At 37.4% G+C, this 16,307-nt stretch overlaps 1 protein-coding gene across 1 annotated transcript; it reads left to right on the top strand.

The window, feature by feature from the left end:
* The first annotated feature begins 1,200 nt into the window (after positions 1-1,200).
* Positions 1,201-15,189, top strand: hhla2b.1 (HERV-H LTR-associating 2b, tandem duplicate 1). The gene is made up of 8 exons (XM_036558731.1): positions 1,201-1,321; positions 4,825-4,902; positions 8,180-8,479; positions 8,892-9,179; positions 10,405-10,791; positions 12,357-12,470; positions 12,577-12,633; positions 13,644-15,189. The coding sequence occupies exons 1-8, from the start codon at positions 1,204-1,206 to the stop codon at positions 13,730-13,732; spliced, it is 1,431 nt and encodes a 476-aa protein (XP_036414624.1). The 5' UTR covers positions 1,201-1,203; the 3' UTR covers positions 13,733-15,189.
* Positions 15,190-16,307: the final 1,118 nt, after the last annotated feature.

Below are 16,307 nucleotides of genomic sequence, written 5' to 3'. Positions count from 1 at the left end.
TTGATTCTACAATCATCGTCCATTTTATCAGCTCCACTTACTATATAGGTGCACTTTGTAGTTCTACAGTTACAGACTGTAGTCCATCTGTTTCTCTGCATACTTTCTTTGCCCCCTTTTACCCTGTTCTTCAATGGTCAAGACCCCCACAGGACCCCTACAGAGCAGGTACTTTTTGGGATCATTTTCAGCACTGCAGTGACACTGACGTGGTGGTGGTGTGTTAGTGTGTGTTGTGCTGGTATGAGCAGATCAGTCACAGCAGTGTTGCTGGAGTTTTAAATACTTTACTGTCACTGCTGGACTCCACCAACCAAAAATATCCAGCCAACAGTGTCCTGTGACCACTGATGAAGGACTAGAGGATGACCAACACAAACTGTGCAGCAGCAGATGAGCTACTATGTCTGACTTTACATCAACAAGGTGAACCAACAAGGATGGAGTTATGAATTTGGTAGGTACTCTGAAATTATTACCTAGTTTATGTGGTTATGAAGTGCAGCACCACATATATTTATGTGCCCTTTAGGCATTTTTCACTGTGGACCCTAAATTTGCATTTTATGCATTTGTCCAGCTGAATGCCAGAGGTTATTCACTTCACTCTAAATACAGAGTTCTTTATAGAACTGTATCTATTAGAATAGGAAGTGAACTTTGGGTCTGTTCTTCTCTTTTTGGGATCCTTTTGGTCTAAACTAAAATGCTAAAGCCTGAATATTACGTGAGAACAGCAAAGCACTTCAGGTGCTGAATTAACAGATCAGAAATAAAATCACCACTTCCAAACATTTGCGCATGTGTTCAGGATTGGGATGTAACCGAATACTCATAAATCAATGTGATGATCAGTTATTAATCTCAGTGTTACTGAGCTCTGCTAAAGCCTGAGTAGACTGATACATCAATGTGATGGCCAGTTATTAATCTCAGTGTTACTGAGCTCTGATAAAGCCCGAGTAGACTATAAACCAATATAATGATCAATTATTAATCTGAATCTGAAACATTACTGAATATTTAGGACAGTTTATTCAGTATTCAGCCATCACTACTTTTTACTATTCTGCCCATCCCAGTGTGTGTCGGTTTCTTTGTTGACTATCTGTGTTCACTGAGGGGAGAGTAACCAAACTCCACCCACGTTAAAAGTAGGCATGTAAAATGAGTAATTTGCCTCCACGTCTTCTTGTGCTGTTGATGCTATGGGGAGTGTTTAGAGAAGAACCTGTCCGTCTTGTTCCATTCCCCATCCACTTTCCAGTCAGAGAAGAGGAGCTTCTCACTTCAGCCAGAGAGACTCAGCATTCGCATACATGTGAGTCAACTTTCTTTATCCTCTCTACTATTACAGAATACAAGCAGATGAGCCACAACAACAGAGATCTGACTCAGACAGCACACAAACTGTTTCTCCTTACTGGGACAATGCCATTATACAAACTTACTGCGTGATATGCTGTGATTGCTGTCTCGTGGTTTGTTGTATTACCAAACACAAATTCAACAGGATCTGATCTGATAAGGAATCTGATTTGTATAGGCTAATCCAATACAAACAGTCTGATTGTTACACTGCAATAGTGACCTGATTGTTTGTTGTCTTAACATAATATAATATAAATAATAAAATATAATGTAGCTAAACTGTTCATCTGATAAATATATATTAAGTTGCTAGTTTTTGGGAACACTACTTAATTTGGCATTCGTAAGTCTACATTACACCTACACATAAACCTATATAGACTCTCCTAAAAACTGAGAAAAACAGCTTTTATGACAAATGATGCTGGATATAATAAGCCTTTATAATTGTTTATGTAGGTTTCTGAAAGGATTATCTACACAATCTAAAAAGATGGTTCTTCAAGGGTTCTTTACTACACCATGAGTTCTGCTTTTGTTATGATTTCAAGCTTGTACCAATAGAGGAACTCTTTTTGGTGCTATATAGAACAATATACAACACATTCTCCATCAATTTAAAGAACCATTTCACCATGCAAAGAACTATTTAAGCAAGAAATGATTCTATATAGAACCAATTCATTATTAATTGGTTCTTTGCATAGTGATGTCATTCTTCAGATTGATGGAGAATGTGTTGTATATTGTTCTATATAGAACCTTTTCAAAAATGGTTCTATGTAGCACCAAAAAGGGTTCGGCTTTTGTTATAATTTCAAGCTTGTACCAATAGAGGAACCCTTTTTGGTGCTATATAGAACAATATACAACACATTCTCAGTTAATCTAAAGAACCATTTCACCATGCAAAGAACTATTTAAGCAAGAAATGGTTCTATATAGAACTCATGGTACAAATGAACCCTTGAAGAACCATCTTTTTTTAAGTGTGTAGGTGTCATGTAGCTGTAGGAATGCTGTCCTTCAGTAAGGTGTTGCCCAGTTTGTTAGGTTAGCCAACGTTTTACCTACACTCACTGGCCAACTTATCAGCAACACCTACCAGCTTCACTTTGTATTTACAACCTGCCAAGCTGGTTGTCACAAACGTCATATCTTAACCTATACTGAATGTCTATGCCCACCTTTAATTCTTGCGAATGAGCAAAAATATTTGATATTGAGATCTGATTTATCAATTAATTCAATCATTTTGATTTAATTCATGTGTTGTAAAATAGAGGCTGAGAAAATTCACAGAACTCCCCACTTACCGATTTTTTTTTAAATTAAGAGCAGTTAAAAGTGTCTTCCCAAAATACCCTAAAATGAGTCCACACATGTGACAGCCGTCACCATTCTAATGATGTCAATCAACTCAAAAAAGGCTGCTACACTACGCTGATTTCATGGTACATTCACAGCATCATAAATAGTATAAAATATCTGACGAATTAATGATACCCAAATATTTGGCGAATATTTTTACTTTGCGTTATGAAAAACAAACAACTCACCTCAGATAAAATCTCTAGCAGTTACAGAGAAGATATGGTGGTAGAGTATTGTTCAAAACTCAGGGACCAACCATCACATATTTAATCTCTGGTCAAATGCCAATTAAGTAAGATATTTCTGAGGAGATAAGGAATAAGAGAACAGGGATAAGTAAAGGGAAAGTCAAAGAGAAAGTCCAACTAACGTCTAAGACTGAACTTGAAGATGTTGAAAAAATTCTTGCAAAATTTCTTTGAAAAAATGAAAGCAAATCTCTCAAAAAGAATCTGCATGGGTCTGGAACCCCCTAATAAACTTCCTGGACCCCTTGAATGTCTCCCAATCAACATTCTGGGGGGTCTTGGAAAATAAACTTTTTATGATGTTATGCTGACCATTAGGGAAAAATAATCGGTCAAATACAAATTCAGTGAAAGCTCATTATTTAGCTGCTTCACCCACAATCAAGCTTCTGTCCTTGGTATTCTTAATTAACTAGAGATGCAGCACTGCTCTGCCTCAGGGTGGTGCTGTAGGAAATTGGTTCACCCAGTTGGTGCCTAGCTGCTGTAACTATGCCCAGGACACCTCTGAAAAAGTTTACAATATACTGTAGCTTAATTTTAAATCTTAAAATTAGCCTTGTTTCCAAAGTGTTTGGTGACAACAGTGAATTGTTACTCATTTCTCAAACCCAAGGCAAAAGAGGAGATGTGTAAGATCTCAATTAGTGTGTGAAAGAGCGCATTATTAAACTAGAAAAAAAACATTTTCAGAAGAAGAATGTTAAACCAATCAGCGCATCTATGGTAAGTGAGATAGCAGCCCACCAATGCTGGAGAAGCCAGCTAACATGGGACCCCTCGCATACCAGGGGGTATTTCACACACTGAGAATGAATGATAAAGCATGGAAAAGTGTGGCACTGTTGCCTCACAGCAAGAAGGGCCTGGGTTCGATTCCCGGTCGGGCAACCAGGGTCCTTTCTGTGTGGAGTTTGCATGTTCTCCCTGCGTGGGTTTCCTCCGGGTTCTCCAGTTTCCTCGCCCAGTCCAAAGACATGCAGTCAGGCTGACTGGAGGTGCTAAACTGCCCCTACTTGTAAATGTGTATGTCTGTGTGTCTGCCCTGCGATGGACTGGTGACCTGTCCGGGGTGTTTCCTGCCTTCCGCCTAATGAACACTGGGATACGCTCCAGCACCCTCTGTGACCCAGAAGGATAAGTGGTTTAGAAGGTGGACGAATGGTCTCTGACATCTGCACAGTACTATATATGACCTCGGCCCTCAAGGCTTCACACTGCAGTGACAATATATCTAGACTCCCCCCCTGGTGTACGAGAAAATAGGGCTATGACAATCAACCCCAGTAGAGTAGGAGTACCAGATATAATGCACTTTATAAACTCACAATTGGCTCTATTATGCAACCTTTAACAACCAGATAAAGCAGTGACTGACCCACAGCTTGAAAGGGTCAAACAGATCTGAGACTGTTTGTCTCAGATTTCTCTGAGCAATAGCTATGATCAGCTTTCACCTTTCATATCCTACTGAATCCAACAAAAGCAGCTGATCCTGGACCAGCATTTCATACACAACAAAAGCTTTAAAGGGAACATTGAGGGATTTAAGAGAAAACAACAAATGAAGTGGCTATTAAGATGAAAGAAAGAACTGGATATCATTACAAACACAGTCAACCTGAAGGAACATGTCTGGATGTTCAAACAGCATACAGGAAAAAACCTGCTGAAGCAGGCAAGAGCAGAACAATGACTCTTTGTGAGAATGGAAAGTTTCTGTGAAGTGTCAAGATGTTTAAAAGCACGTTTTCAGAATAATTGTATGTACATTGTAAAGTCAAGGTAAAGAAATGGCTTTTAACCATCCTAAATGTCCTTCTTTCCTCAGTGATGGCAGCAGCAGTACAGGTCTGTGCTTGCTTCCTCCTCGTGGGGCTTCTTATAGAGGCAAGTGGAAAGACTCCAGGTGAGATCACAACCTCTTTTAACATGCACTGAAGCAAGAAGAGCTCTGGGCAATGCGCCACAAATGACATCTACAGTATCATTTTCACATATAGAGAGAACTGGAAAAATAAAGGCTAAAAAAGGTCAAAGCAAAGAAATGTCTGGATGTGACGGACCAAGAGTGATAAAGAAAGCAGGTGTGTTTAGGCTGGAAGAGTTAACCAATCATTCAGGTTCAATGAGGTGCTTTTCATGCAGTTGAATCAATACCATATATCAGGGCTGTCAATCCCAACCACTAAAAGGGCCATATTAAAAAAATCTCAACAAATCTGTGGGCCAGCTGTGTTTTTATTTTCTTTTTACTTAACATCTTGCCATGACCCCAACTGGCCATTGTTTATTCAAAATATGCCAAAACTGCAACAGCAAAAAACAGGCACTGAATACCTGAACTATTTGGAAATATTTTTTAATAAAAACAAATTATTTTATATAAAACAATAGGCTACATTAGCTACAGATAACTGTTAAACTTCTTTGTCCCCAGGAGGAAGGTTTTTAAAACTGTCTATTTGTTAAGGCACCATACTTTTTTTGTGTAACTGCTGGCCCACGGTGCAGCTCATGGTGAAATGAGCTTATATTAATAGAAAAATAAAATAATTTCGGGAGCCAAATAGGATTGTATCACGGGCCTGACTTGGCCCACGGGCCTTGTGTTTGACACATGGGCAGTGGTGGACGAAGTGCACAAACAATATACTTGAGTTAAAGTAGAGATACCCAAGGTAAAATATTACTCCAGTAAAAGTAGAAGTTCCTCCCTTTAGACCTCCACTTGAGAAAAAGTACAAAAGTATTTGCCTTCAAATGTACTGAAGTATCAAAAGTGAAAGTACTAAAAGATTAATTAGGGCTCTAATGTCCTATTATTATCTTGATACGCCAATCTTTTAATAGAATGTCATTAATTAGTCTGGCGCTGATGTCTATTAAAATTATCATAAGCACAAAACACTGAAGGCAAACAATTTCCATCAGGTAGAACTGAGTGGCTCTGAAAAAGTTTTTTTGCGAACAAGCAAAGTTTCAGTTTAAGATTTATTTGCAACTTAGTTACAAGTTTGAGCTTAATAAAAACTTTAAACTCAGGTTCACAAATGAGTTTTCCTCTACTAAACTGCATCTGTAGGTCTCTGTTCATAAACATAAACTAGTCAAAACAAATTTACTATAAAAGGAAATAGTGTTTGTATAAATTCAGAAAAAAGACACGTCAGTCACAACTGCATATGTGTACATATTCTATATTGTGGTCTGTTTACACAAAGTTGGGTTAGAGTCAGGAGTTTCTTCCATCATTTATGCTGGAATAGGCACTCCCAAACTTTTATGCTGCTGCACTGACGTTGAACCATATGCTTGCACTGGGAAGCTACATCCAACAGGTCAAAACAAGCTCAGAACCAAGTGCGTGCTGTGCCCTGATTGGTGTTCTTGCTTTGTGCTTCATTCGTTTTGACATGTTACATTTTTATGCACACATAAGACAAACGGAAAGACAGATTTTGCATAATGTAGTGGAGTAAAAAGTAAGATATTTGACTTTGAAATGTAGCGGAGTGAAAGTGAAAAGTCATCCAAAATGGAAATACTTCAGTAAAGTACAGATACAGATACAGGCAGAATAGAGCAAAGGATATCTTTAACATAAAAATATGCTTAAAGTTTTGATGTTAATTCATACTTTACAGCTGATGTACCCAAAAATTCTCCTCCTCCTTTGCCAAAATTCTATTTTGATGCAAACTGGACAGTCCTAATCTTGGGTACACTTTAAAAAGGTGGTCCTTTAAGGGTTCTTTAGTAAAGGAAATGTTGCTATATAGAACCATGAACACTCAAAGAACCCTTTGCGTGATTAAAGGGTTCTTTGCATCGTGAAATGGTTCTTCAGACTGATTGAGAATGTGCTGTTGATGGTTCTAAACAGAACCTTTTTGTCAAGCTTGCAACAATGGAAGAACCCTTTTGGTGCTGTAAAGAATCCTGTTAAAAAAAATATTCTATATAGAACCATCTACAGCACATTCTCCATCAATCTGAAGAACGCTTTATTCATGCAAAGGGTTCTTTGAGTGCTGAACCATCTTTTTAAGTGTGCGGTGCTTCTGTAAGCAGTCTCCTCACCAATCACAAAGCTCATGTGGCTCCTCCCTCCAAACCAGCTTTAACAACCAAGATTGGTTACCTTCATCAAGCGTTTAAGTCTCTCACCAACTCAACACCACAAGCAACACATACTGACACCAAAAAGTGTGAATCAGACCTTTTCATAAAACAACTGGCTTATCAAACATAAACATTTATAATCAGCTTTCTTATGTATTGAGTGGTCAAATGTACAGTGCTGTGCAAAAGTCAAAGACCACTAGTCAAAATGGCCATTAAGTACAGGTTATTCAATTTTCATAAGATATTTCTGAGGCGATTAGGTATGCGATAGTCTGTGTATATACTGTGTAATTTTCGGTGAAATTTGTATATTTTTCTGCTTTTTTCTTGATGCTGAATTGATGCTTGATGCTTTTTTTCCCTGATACTGAAAAATGAACTGACCTGAAACTTGTAATTAATAGCTGTGACTGGAAATGAAATAAATGCAGGGTGTGCTCTTACTTTTGCACAGTACATATCCTGTGTTTGTTTTTATGGAATGCCACAAAATATAACTTGATACAATACACCAGTGTTTAAATACACATAGACACATACAAGTATCTCCAAAGCAATAACTTTACAGGGGAGGATAAAACATTATTTTTAATAAAAGTTAATGTAATTAGATTTTTGTTCCAAGTAAATTCGGGCCATTTCCGTTGGTCTATTACCATTATATTTTGACACAATGTACGGAAAAGATGTGGAAAAAATAAAAATGAAAAAAGACGATTTTTTGGACATTGCTGATATTTAAATAATAATCTCAATGAACAATTATTCCAGCAATAGTTTGTAAACAACAGGTTTTGGTTGCCACACCACTTAGCAGTCAATGATTCCATAAAGAACACAATGTTTTTTAACTTTGCATTTACAGAATTCGACTGATTTGTGCTGCCATATGAAACTGTACTGAATATTTTACTACGGCTTCACACATCACTCATCCTATCAGATCAAGGCCATGTGGCTTGTACAAACATTAAAAGTCCATTAGTGAAAGACCTAGTGGACCACAGACTGTGTTTGTGTTAGCATGTTTACCTAACTGTTAACCTTGCTTCTATCAGATGTGCAGATAACCTGTCTATTCTCTGAGAACTGCGTCCTGCCCTGTAGCTTTATACCCACTGGCGGTGAGGAGATCCAGTGGTTCAGGCAAGATGTTCTTGTCTACAGCCATCCACAGAGTAGTGACCAGCCCAGTGAGCAGTTTGAGGGCAGGGCATCAATGTCCATCCAGCAGCTTGCCCTTGGCAATGCCTCTGTCCTCCTGCAGCGCTGTGGGCCGCAGGACAGGGGGCGCTACAGGTGCCGAGTGGTCAAGGGCAAAGAGAAGAATGAGTCCTTTGTCATAGTGAAAGTGGAAGGTAAGGTTACCAGCTCTTAGTGTTTAAACACTACTTTAGGACCAAGTATGCAAACACATTTGTCTATAAAAGCCTTTACGTATTTGGTTCAATGCCTGCTTTTACTCCACCTGCAATCTGGACAGTCCTGCATGAGTAGCTGTGGTTGTAAATGTTTAATATGTACTGCCATCCAAACATTTGGAATCAGTTGGCATATTAGCATCATAATAAGATTATAAATTAAACACCAGAAAGTATTTGTAGATGTTTTTGCAGATGGATTGGAATCATTTTATACATCTACCTTTAATAAAAATGATTTTTATTGACAACAGTGATGCCTTTTTTTAACAGTGCCATAACTGTAATCACTAAAAGCATGCTAAAAATGAATAAGCACTACCTAAACTAATCTTGTTTGTCAATTTAGCCCCTATCCACTCAGTAAATATAGACATCACTCGTCTAAGTGGCTTTGAGGAGGTAAAGTGCTCCACTCAGGACGTCTACCCTGCTCCTCGTGTGTCATGGTCTACTGAACCACCCACACCTTCAGACAAACTGACACCCAACACCCGCATAATGGCCAACGAACAGGGCCTCTACGCAGTGGAGAGTAAACTGAAGAGACTGAAAAATCACTCCGACTTCACCTACATCTGCACCATTAACTCATCTTACTCTGCTCAGACCTGGAGAACATCACTGAAGGAGACAGGTCTGCTCATCCTCCAAAAAAGCTTTTTACGCAAAATCACTCACTGCCTTTCAAAGGTTTTGGGACAGCTAATGTTTCAAAATGCTTTTAATACAACATTAAGGAATTATATATTGTTAAATTATTAAATATATTACATTTTCTTTATTGTCTGCAATACTCGTTTAAAGCATTGGCCAAGAAGGATAATTCACAAAGTAGGATTTCTCAGTAAACTAAATAACTCAAGCCAAAGTGAGGATTATCGAATAGCAATGTCCCTCACCTCTTATAGGAAATGATTGACTTTTAAATATTGTGTAATATATGTAAATATTTGTGACAGTGCTCTATATGTTCTCCATCCTTGTTGAGATGTCAGCACTCAAAACCTTTCAGCTATTTATACCACTTTTGGCCAAAGTTTTTCAACATATGAAACTTTTAGGCCAAAGGATTTTCAGTACATAAAAAACCTTTGGGCCAAAAATCTTCAGTAGTTAAAACCTTTGGGGCAAAAGATTTCCAGTAAGTGAAAGCTTTGGGCCAAAAGATTTTCAGTATGTGAAATCTTTAGGCCAAAATATTTTGAGGAAGTGAAAACTATTCAAAATCTTTGGGACAAAAGATTTATAAAATGTGATACATTTGGGACACATAAAAACTTTAGGCCAAAAGATTTTCAATATATGAAATTTTGGACCAGAAGTATTTTAATATGTGATACATTTAATAACCTTTTGGCTTTTTGGTTTTCGAACAAGATATTTCAATATGTGAAACATTTGGGCCAAACGTTTTCAATATGTTTTTCGATATATGAAACCTTTGGGCCAAAAAGATTGTCAATATGTGAAATGTTTGGGCCAAAAATCTTAATATGTGAATTTTCTGGACCAAAAGCTTTCAGTATGTGACATATTTTTGAATAGTTTTTCAATGTGTTTTTGAAATTTTCAATAGTTTTTCAACATGTGAAACCCGTTAAATCATTATTTGTGCAATACCCACTCCTTGTACAAAGGACGACATTTTAATGAGAAGCTGTTATAAAATTGCTGTTTTATGCTAACAAAACATCTTATTTGAGAAGTAACAGGAAGGAAATTCACTACCGAACAGAAGGTGAAGTGTCCCCAGGCTTTTGAACTGTAATGTATGTTAGGGGAAAAAACCTCCACCAACATAATATTATGAACCTACCACCATTTTCACCTACACATTGCTGTTTTTTTTTTTTTTGCAGTCATCAACAAAGTTATCCTCACATCGAAATCACACTCATTCTTTGAGTGGGCAGAAATCAGCTCTGCTGAGGGTAAGGACCTCACCATTCCTTGCAAGGCACCATGGGTCATGCAAAACTTCACAATGACCTGGACCTTCAAACTGTCCAGAGCAAATGAGCCCACTGTCATCTGCACTTACGACAGCAAGACACAGCTCATGTCCAACCAGTGGGAAGGCAGGGCCTGGGTGGATGCAAGGACGGTGCAAACGGGGACTGCATCCCTACGGCTCCTCAACCCTCAGAGTGTGGAGCACACAGGCACGTACACCTGCATCATCACAGGCCTGCAGAGGAGACACGAAGGACAGACGGCGGTCAACATCACTTCACCTGCACGTGAAAGTACAGTATAACAATAATCAATAAGACAAAAAGCTGTTCCCTTTTTAACTTCTGTTTCTCTTCTGATACACTGGACAGTTCATTTAAGTGAGCAATTAGAAAATACATTCAGTGGCCACTTTATTATAAACTCCTTGTAGCTTCACCTTACTGGTGTACAGTTGGTTGTCTATTTACACACAGTTTGTGTTAGTCATCCTCTAGCTCTTCATGAATGTTCAGTTTCTGACCACACAGCCGCTGTTGGGGAGGTATTTTTGGGTGGTGGACAATTCTCAACGTAGCACCTACACTGACCTCATATACCACTTTATAAATCCCAATGATAATTATGCCATTTTTAATTTTATTAATTAAGATACAACATAGTGCAATTACGTTAAGTTATTCATTGTTCAGAGTCAGGACAAAAGCAGAAAACACACTATATGGACAAAAGTATTGGGAGAAACCTCTTAATCATTGAATTCAGGTGTTCCAATCAGTCTCATTGCCACAGGTGTATAAAATCAAGCACCTGTCCATGCAGTCTTTCCCTTTTAGATATTCCTCGATCAACTGTGAGTGGTATTTTTGAAAGGTGTAAGCATTTAGGAACACCCAGCATGGCTGGGTGAGTTTAGTGTGGAAGAACTTGACTGGCCCTCACAGAGCCCTGACCTCAACCTCAGCAAACACCTTTGGGATGAACTAGAATGGAGATTGCGAGCCAGGCCCTCTAATGTGTAGGTGTCCCAAATTTTTTCGTCCATATAGTGTATATTTAACAGAAAATTACACAGAACTTAATACAATATCATTCTTAAGTATTTCATTGTGTCCACTCTTTGCCTTTATCACAGCTTCCATTCTTTTCATGAGGATTTGCAAAGAAATCTGCAGGGATATTTTTTCACATCTTCAAAGTTCAGTCTTAGAAGTTGGTTGCATTTTCTGCTTCAAACAATCCAAGTTATCCCAAACACACTGTGATGTTGAGGTCTGGACTGTCCATTGTTATGAGAACAACAGCTTTGTTTTGATTCTGATCTTTGTTTGATATACAAATTTACTTCTTTATGTCACTACAAAGTTGTAGCAGATATACAACAATCTATATCAATATAAGTATTTCAATGTGCTTTTAAAACACTGTCAGTATATTTTAGCAACACTGTGATAATATTTAATGTAATAAAGCATGATATCAACTATTAGTGATATCAACTACACTCATACCAGAGCCCACACTGCCATGTGAGGGTCAGTGTTGTATTGAGAATTGTCCACCACCTAAATAATATCTGGCCAACAGCAGTCTTGTGGCCAGAAAGAAACCTTTGGTCAATTAATTACAGAGTGGATGACTAATTATGTATCACAAAAGATAGGCTAGAGTCAATGGAGAACAATGTAAGGGTTTCTAATAAAGCGAATGGTCAACATGGGACAGTACACTGTGATTTCTCAAGTAAATGAGTCACCGTATGGTATTCCTTCCTTGTTTCAGATATGAGTTCTAGTTCTTTGTAATGCTGTTTCCTTGTTGGCACAAACGTTTCCTTTTTTAAACCTTCGCCCTGAAGGTGAGAGGATGGAGGTGAAAATGGAGAGCTCTACACTGTGGTGGGTTCCTGCTGTCGTAATCGTCATACTTGCTATCACTGCAGCATTTATAGTAGGAATACTGAAACTAAAAGGTGAGAATGAGCTGATTTTAGGAGGTAACACGCTACTACACTTCTGCCATACTTAGCTTAACCAGGTCCACCTGGTTTACCAATGCCTCTCCCTTCTCCCAACCAGATGACTGTTCACATTCAAATAACGCTCGAGAGGCCAGAGATTCACGTCAGGTTGGAGGTAGGCATGAGGTCATTCATTCTCAGAATAAAGAACATAGAAAGAGTGTCCACTAATCACTTTACTGATAATTATGCTGTGTTCAAATGAAGCTTGGAAGTTGGAATTTCCCACAACCAACTAGGAAAAATCAAAGAAAATGCCCCCTCAACTGGGAATGTCTTCATTCAGGGTGGTGTTCTTAACTCTGAGCTCAGCATATAAATCAAATAAATTAAAAGCGGTTTATCGTTGCCACAGAAAGCATATATTACAGGCGAAATGACGAAGCTGTTTGCTGTCCTTGAGCACAGCTTTAGTCGCTGAGAATAGACTTACGTACAGTCATATGCAAAAGTCTGAACACCCCAGGTCAAATGACATGTTTTGGTGATTTTCTAAATCAAAATTAAAACTTTAAGATACAGAATTTCACTCATCCTCCACAGGGAACAAACTTAAATATGGTATTTTTTTCTGAAAATGTTCATGCATAATTTCTATTTATTTGCTTAGTCTAACATATTGGGAAAAAAAAAACATAAAATGCGGCATTACTTTTGCACAGGCTGCATTTTATGTTGGATTTTTTGCAGTGTGCTAAATGCAGCAGTATTAGTATGCATTAAAATGTTCTCTGTAGAGGATGTATGACTTATTTTCACTTGAAAAATCAACAAAACGTATTATTTGACCTAAGGCAACCAAACTTTTGCATACATGTTCAAATAATGGTTTTACTAAATTAATGATTCTCTTTGGGTGAACAAATTCTGATGTTACTCACTGTTATTTTCAAGATGTTTCTTAATTTTAGTTGAATATTTAGTGTTTCAGCTTTGTTGGCCCCATTGGCACAAACTCTTCCTCTGAGTATTTAACAATAAAACAGTTGTGGTTTTAAATAATATATTGATTTTTATGAATAATTTTGTACAGATTTACTGATCTTGCAAAATTGCTTGCTGCCTGTCCTGTGAGGTGGCTCACCTTTCAGAGCAAGCATTTACAAATAAATCTTTCTTTTACAGTGACTGTTACAGACAGTGAAGCTATATCTGAAGGCAGCCATTTAAGAGCTGATCCAACCAATGAGCAAGAAATGAAAGATGTGCACTGAAGAAGCGCTGTGGTTAAACCATCCTCCATCTCCAACCACCATGGACTGTCACCTTCTAAAGGCAAACAACTGATGAAAGACAATCTCAGTTTCTCTCAACACTCAATTTCATGTGCACAGGCTTCTCTTTTCACATTTTATCTTGGGATTTCGGCCTTTCTTCAAACTTGGATGGACATTATAAGCGCCATAATGACCACCTGTTATCATTAAAAAGGACATATAGTGACCTTAATGTAAAGAACTGCTCCTATGAAACATCAAAAGCTGTTTGACTGCTAATGACTTCCTCTTGTGGAGAATTTTTAGCCTGCTAAATGTGAGTGAGTGAGTGAATGAGGGAGTTACAAGCATAGTCAATGACTTTTAAGATGCATTATAACACATCTAAAATATCCACAGAGCAAAATCTTAGTAAATCAGTGGCAACATTTCACAAAAAAAACTAGCTTATAGCAGAGTGACATCACAAATGCTAAAAACATTCTTCGACAATTTTATCATTATTGTGATAAATGATGTTACAATATGCATTTCTAAGTATATCATGGATAATACCAGAAAATAATAAACACAAACCAACTGCATGTGTCATTACAAAGAGTGCATAATTAGTGCTGTTTAATTGGATTTAGAGCAGGGGGCGCTGAGATGAGGCCTTTTCAAACATGAGGTGCGCCATGTCAGTAAACACAAGACAGCAATTTAAGATAATATGAAAGACAGATGTCCCATAAACTCTGAACTGACCGCTCTCCGACTCTCAGCTCTCAGAGCGCTGCAGCTCTCCACTCATTCTCCTGTTTCTAAAAGACATTAACCTAGAAAAAAACCACAGACATTAATGTTGATGACCCTCTAGAATCGCCCGTCACTGATTAACAAGGCCATCATTAGAGGACTGAAAAGTGGTGATGATTCTAGGGGTTCAAAGTTTGAGGGGGGCTCACAGTAGGATGTGTGCATTAACTTGTATGAATGTATGATGTATGAATGAATGTATGCTATAGATAATATAAAGTATAATGTATGAGTGAATGTATAATACAATAAAGTTACCGTAATAAACCCATAAATCATGTAATGTCACTGAAAGTAGTTTCAGTTTCTTATACATGAGCTCCTTCTCGCCTCTAAAAAAAAAAAAAATTCAGTCCTAGGCCGGAAGTTCTCATGAATTTCAAAAGCGTTTATAACAGGGGTCATCAAATAGATCTGACATGGGGCCAAACTTCATTTTCACATGGCATCAGAGTGAAAATCTGATGAATGAATGCCTACGTGCTGATCATAAAAACCTGTCTTACTGTACTGAATAAGATCACAGAAGAGCTTGTCTGATTTCTCTTGTACTTTTGTATAGCTCCCTTGGTCGACACAAATTTTATGTCAAATTTCAATATTAAATCTTAAAATAATTATTTTTTATATTTGTGAAAATAAAGCGGTATTTTTAAGAAGTTCAATTTTCAATTCAATTTTGAGAAAAGTTAATATTTTGAGATAAAAGTAAAAATTCCAAAATACTAAGTCAATATTTTGAGAAAATAAGTCAGCATTTTTGAGATACTAAGTAAATACATCAAGAAAATAAATCATTATTTTCAAACACTAAGTAAATATTTTCAGAAAAGTTATTATTTTCAGATACTAGGTTGATTTTTCATGAACACAAGTCATTATTTAGATATACTACATCAAAATATAATGAAAATAAGTAATTATTTTGAGAAACAGTTACTTTGAGCAAATAAGTCACTTTTGAGATACTACATCAATATTTTTAGGAAATGTTTAGATTTGAGACAAAATCTGTTCATACTGCTGTTGTGAAGATCAGGCACTGCAGTGTCAGACACCATGAAATCTATATATAATGTCTTAGGGTGTGTTTAGTTATGAAAATAAATGAGAAATCTCTCTTGAATATTTGTTGAATGTTGTTGTTGAACATTGAATGCTGAATTATGAATGCTGAATATTATTTAGAACTGTAGCTGTTTATTTCTAAAATTACTAAAGTTAAACAGTTTCAGGAAATACATACTAAGAGTAGAAAAGAATATAAATATTATCCAGTTTCACAATTTTCAGCCCACACTGCTATGGATTTGAATCTCCACAAGGGGGCAGCAAAGGATTTATTTTCATAATTACTTCGGGCCCAACAAAAATTCCTAAACCCACTAACTCTTAATATGATCTATTAGAAATAGTATCCTAGCAAATATTTGAGAAAGTGTTCAAATCTTGGTTATTCTTTCTTGCATCATATGCCTGTATAAGGTTGGGATTTACTGATTTTTTTGTCAACACACAGAGAATGATTCAGTGCTATAAACTTGCCATTGCCGTTTACTTTTTATGAAACACACGCATACACACATTTCCTAAGCCGCTTATCCAAATGGGTCACGGGGGGGATCTGAAGTCTATCCCAGTAGTCCAAAGTGGTTCATCCATCCATCCATCATCTAAACCGCTTATCCTTCTGGGTCGCAGTGGGGTGCTGGAGCCTATCCCAGCTGTCATTGGGCGGAAGGCAGGATACACCCTGGACAGGTCGCCAGTCCAT

The sequence above is a fragment of the Colossoma macropomum genome, unplaced genomic scaffold (genome assembly GCF_904425465.1).
Source record: "Colossoma macropomum unplaced genomic scaffold, Colossoma_macropomum, whole genome shotgun sequence".
NCBI classification, from domain to species: domain Eukaryota; kingdom Metazoa; phylum Chordata; class Actinopteri; order Characiformes; family Serrasalmidae; genus Colossoma; species Colossoma macropomum.
The sequence above is the reverse complement of the archived record's forward strand: the minus strand, read 5'-3'. Positions and strand labels throughout refer to the sequence as shown.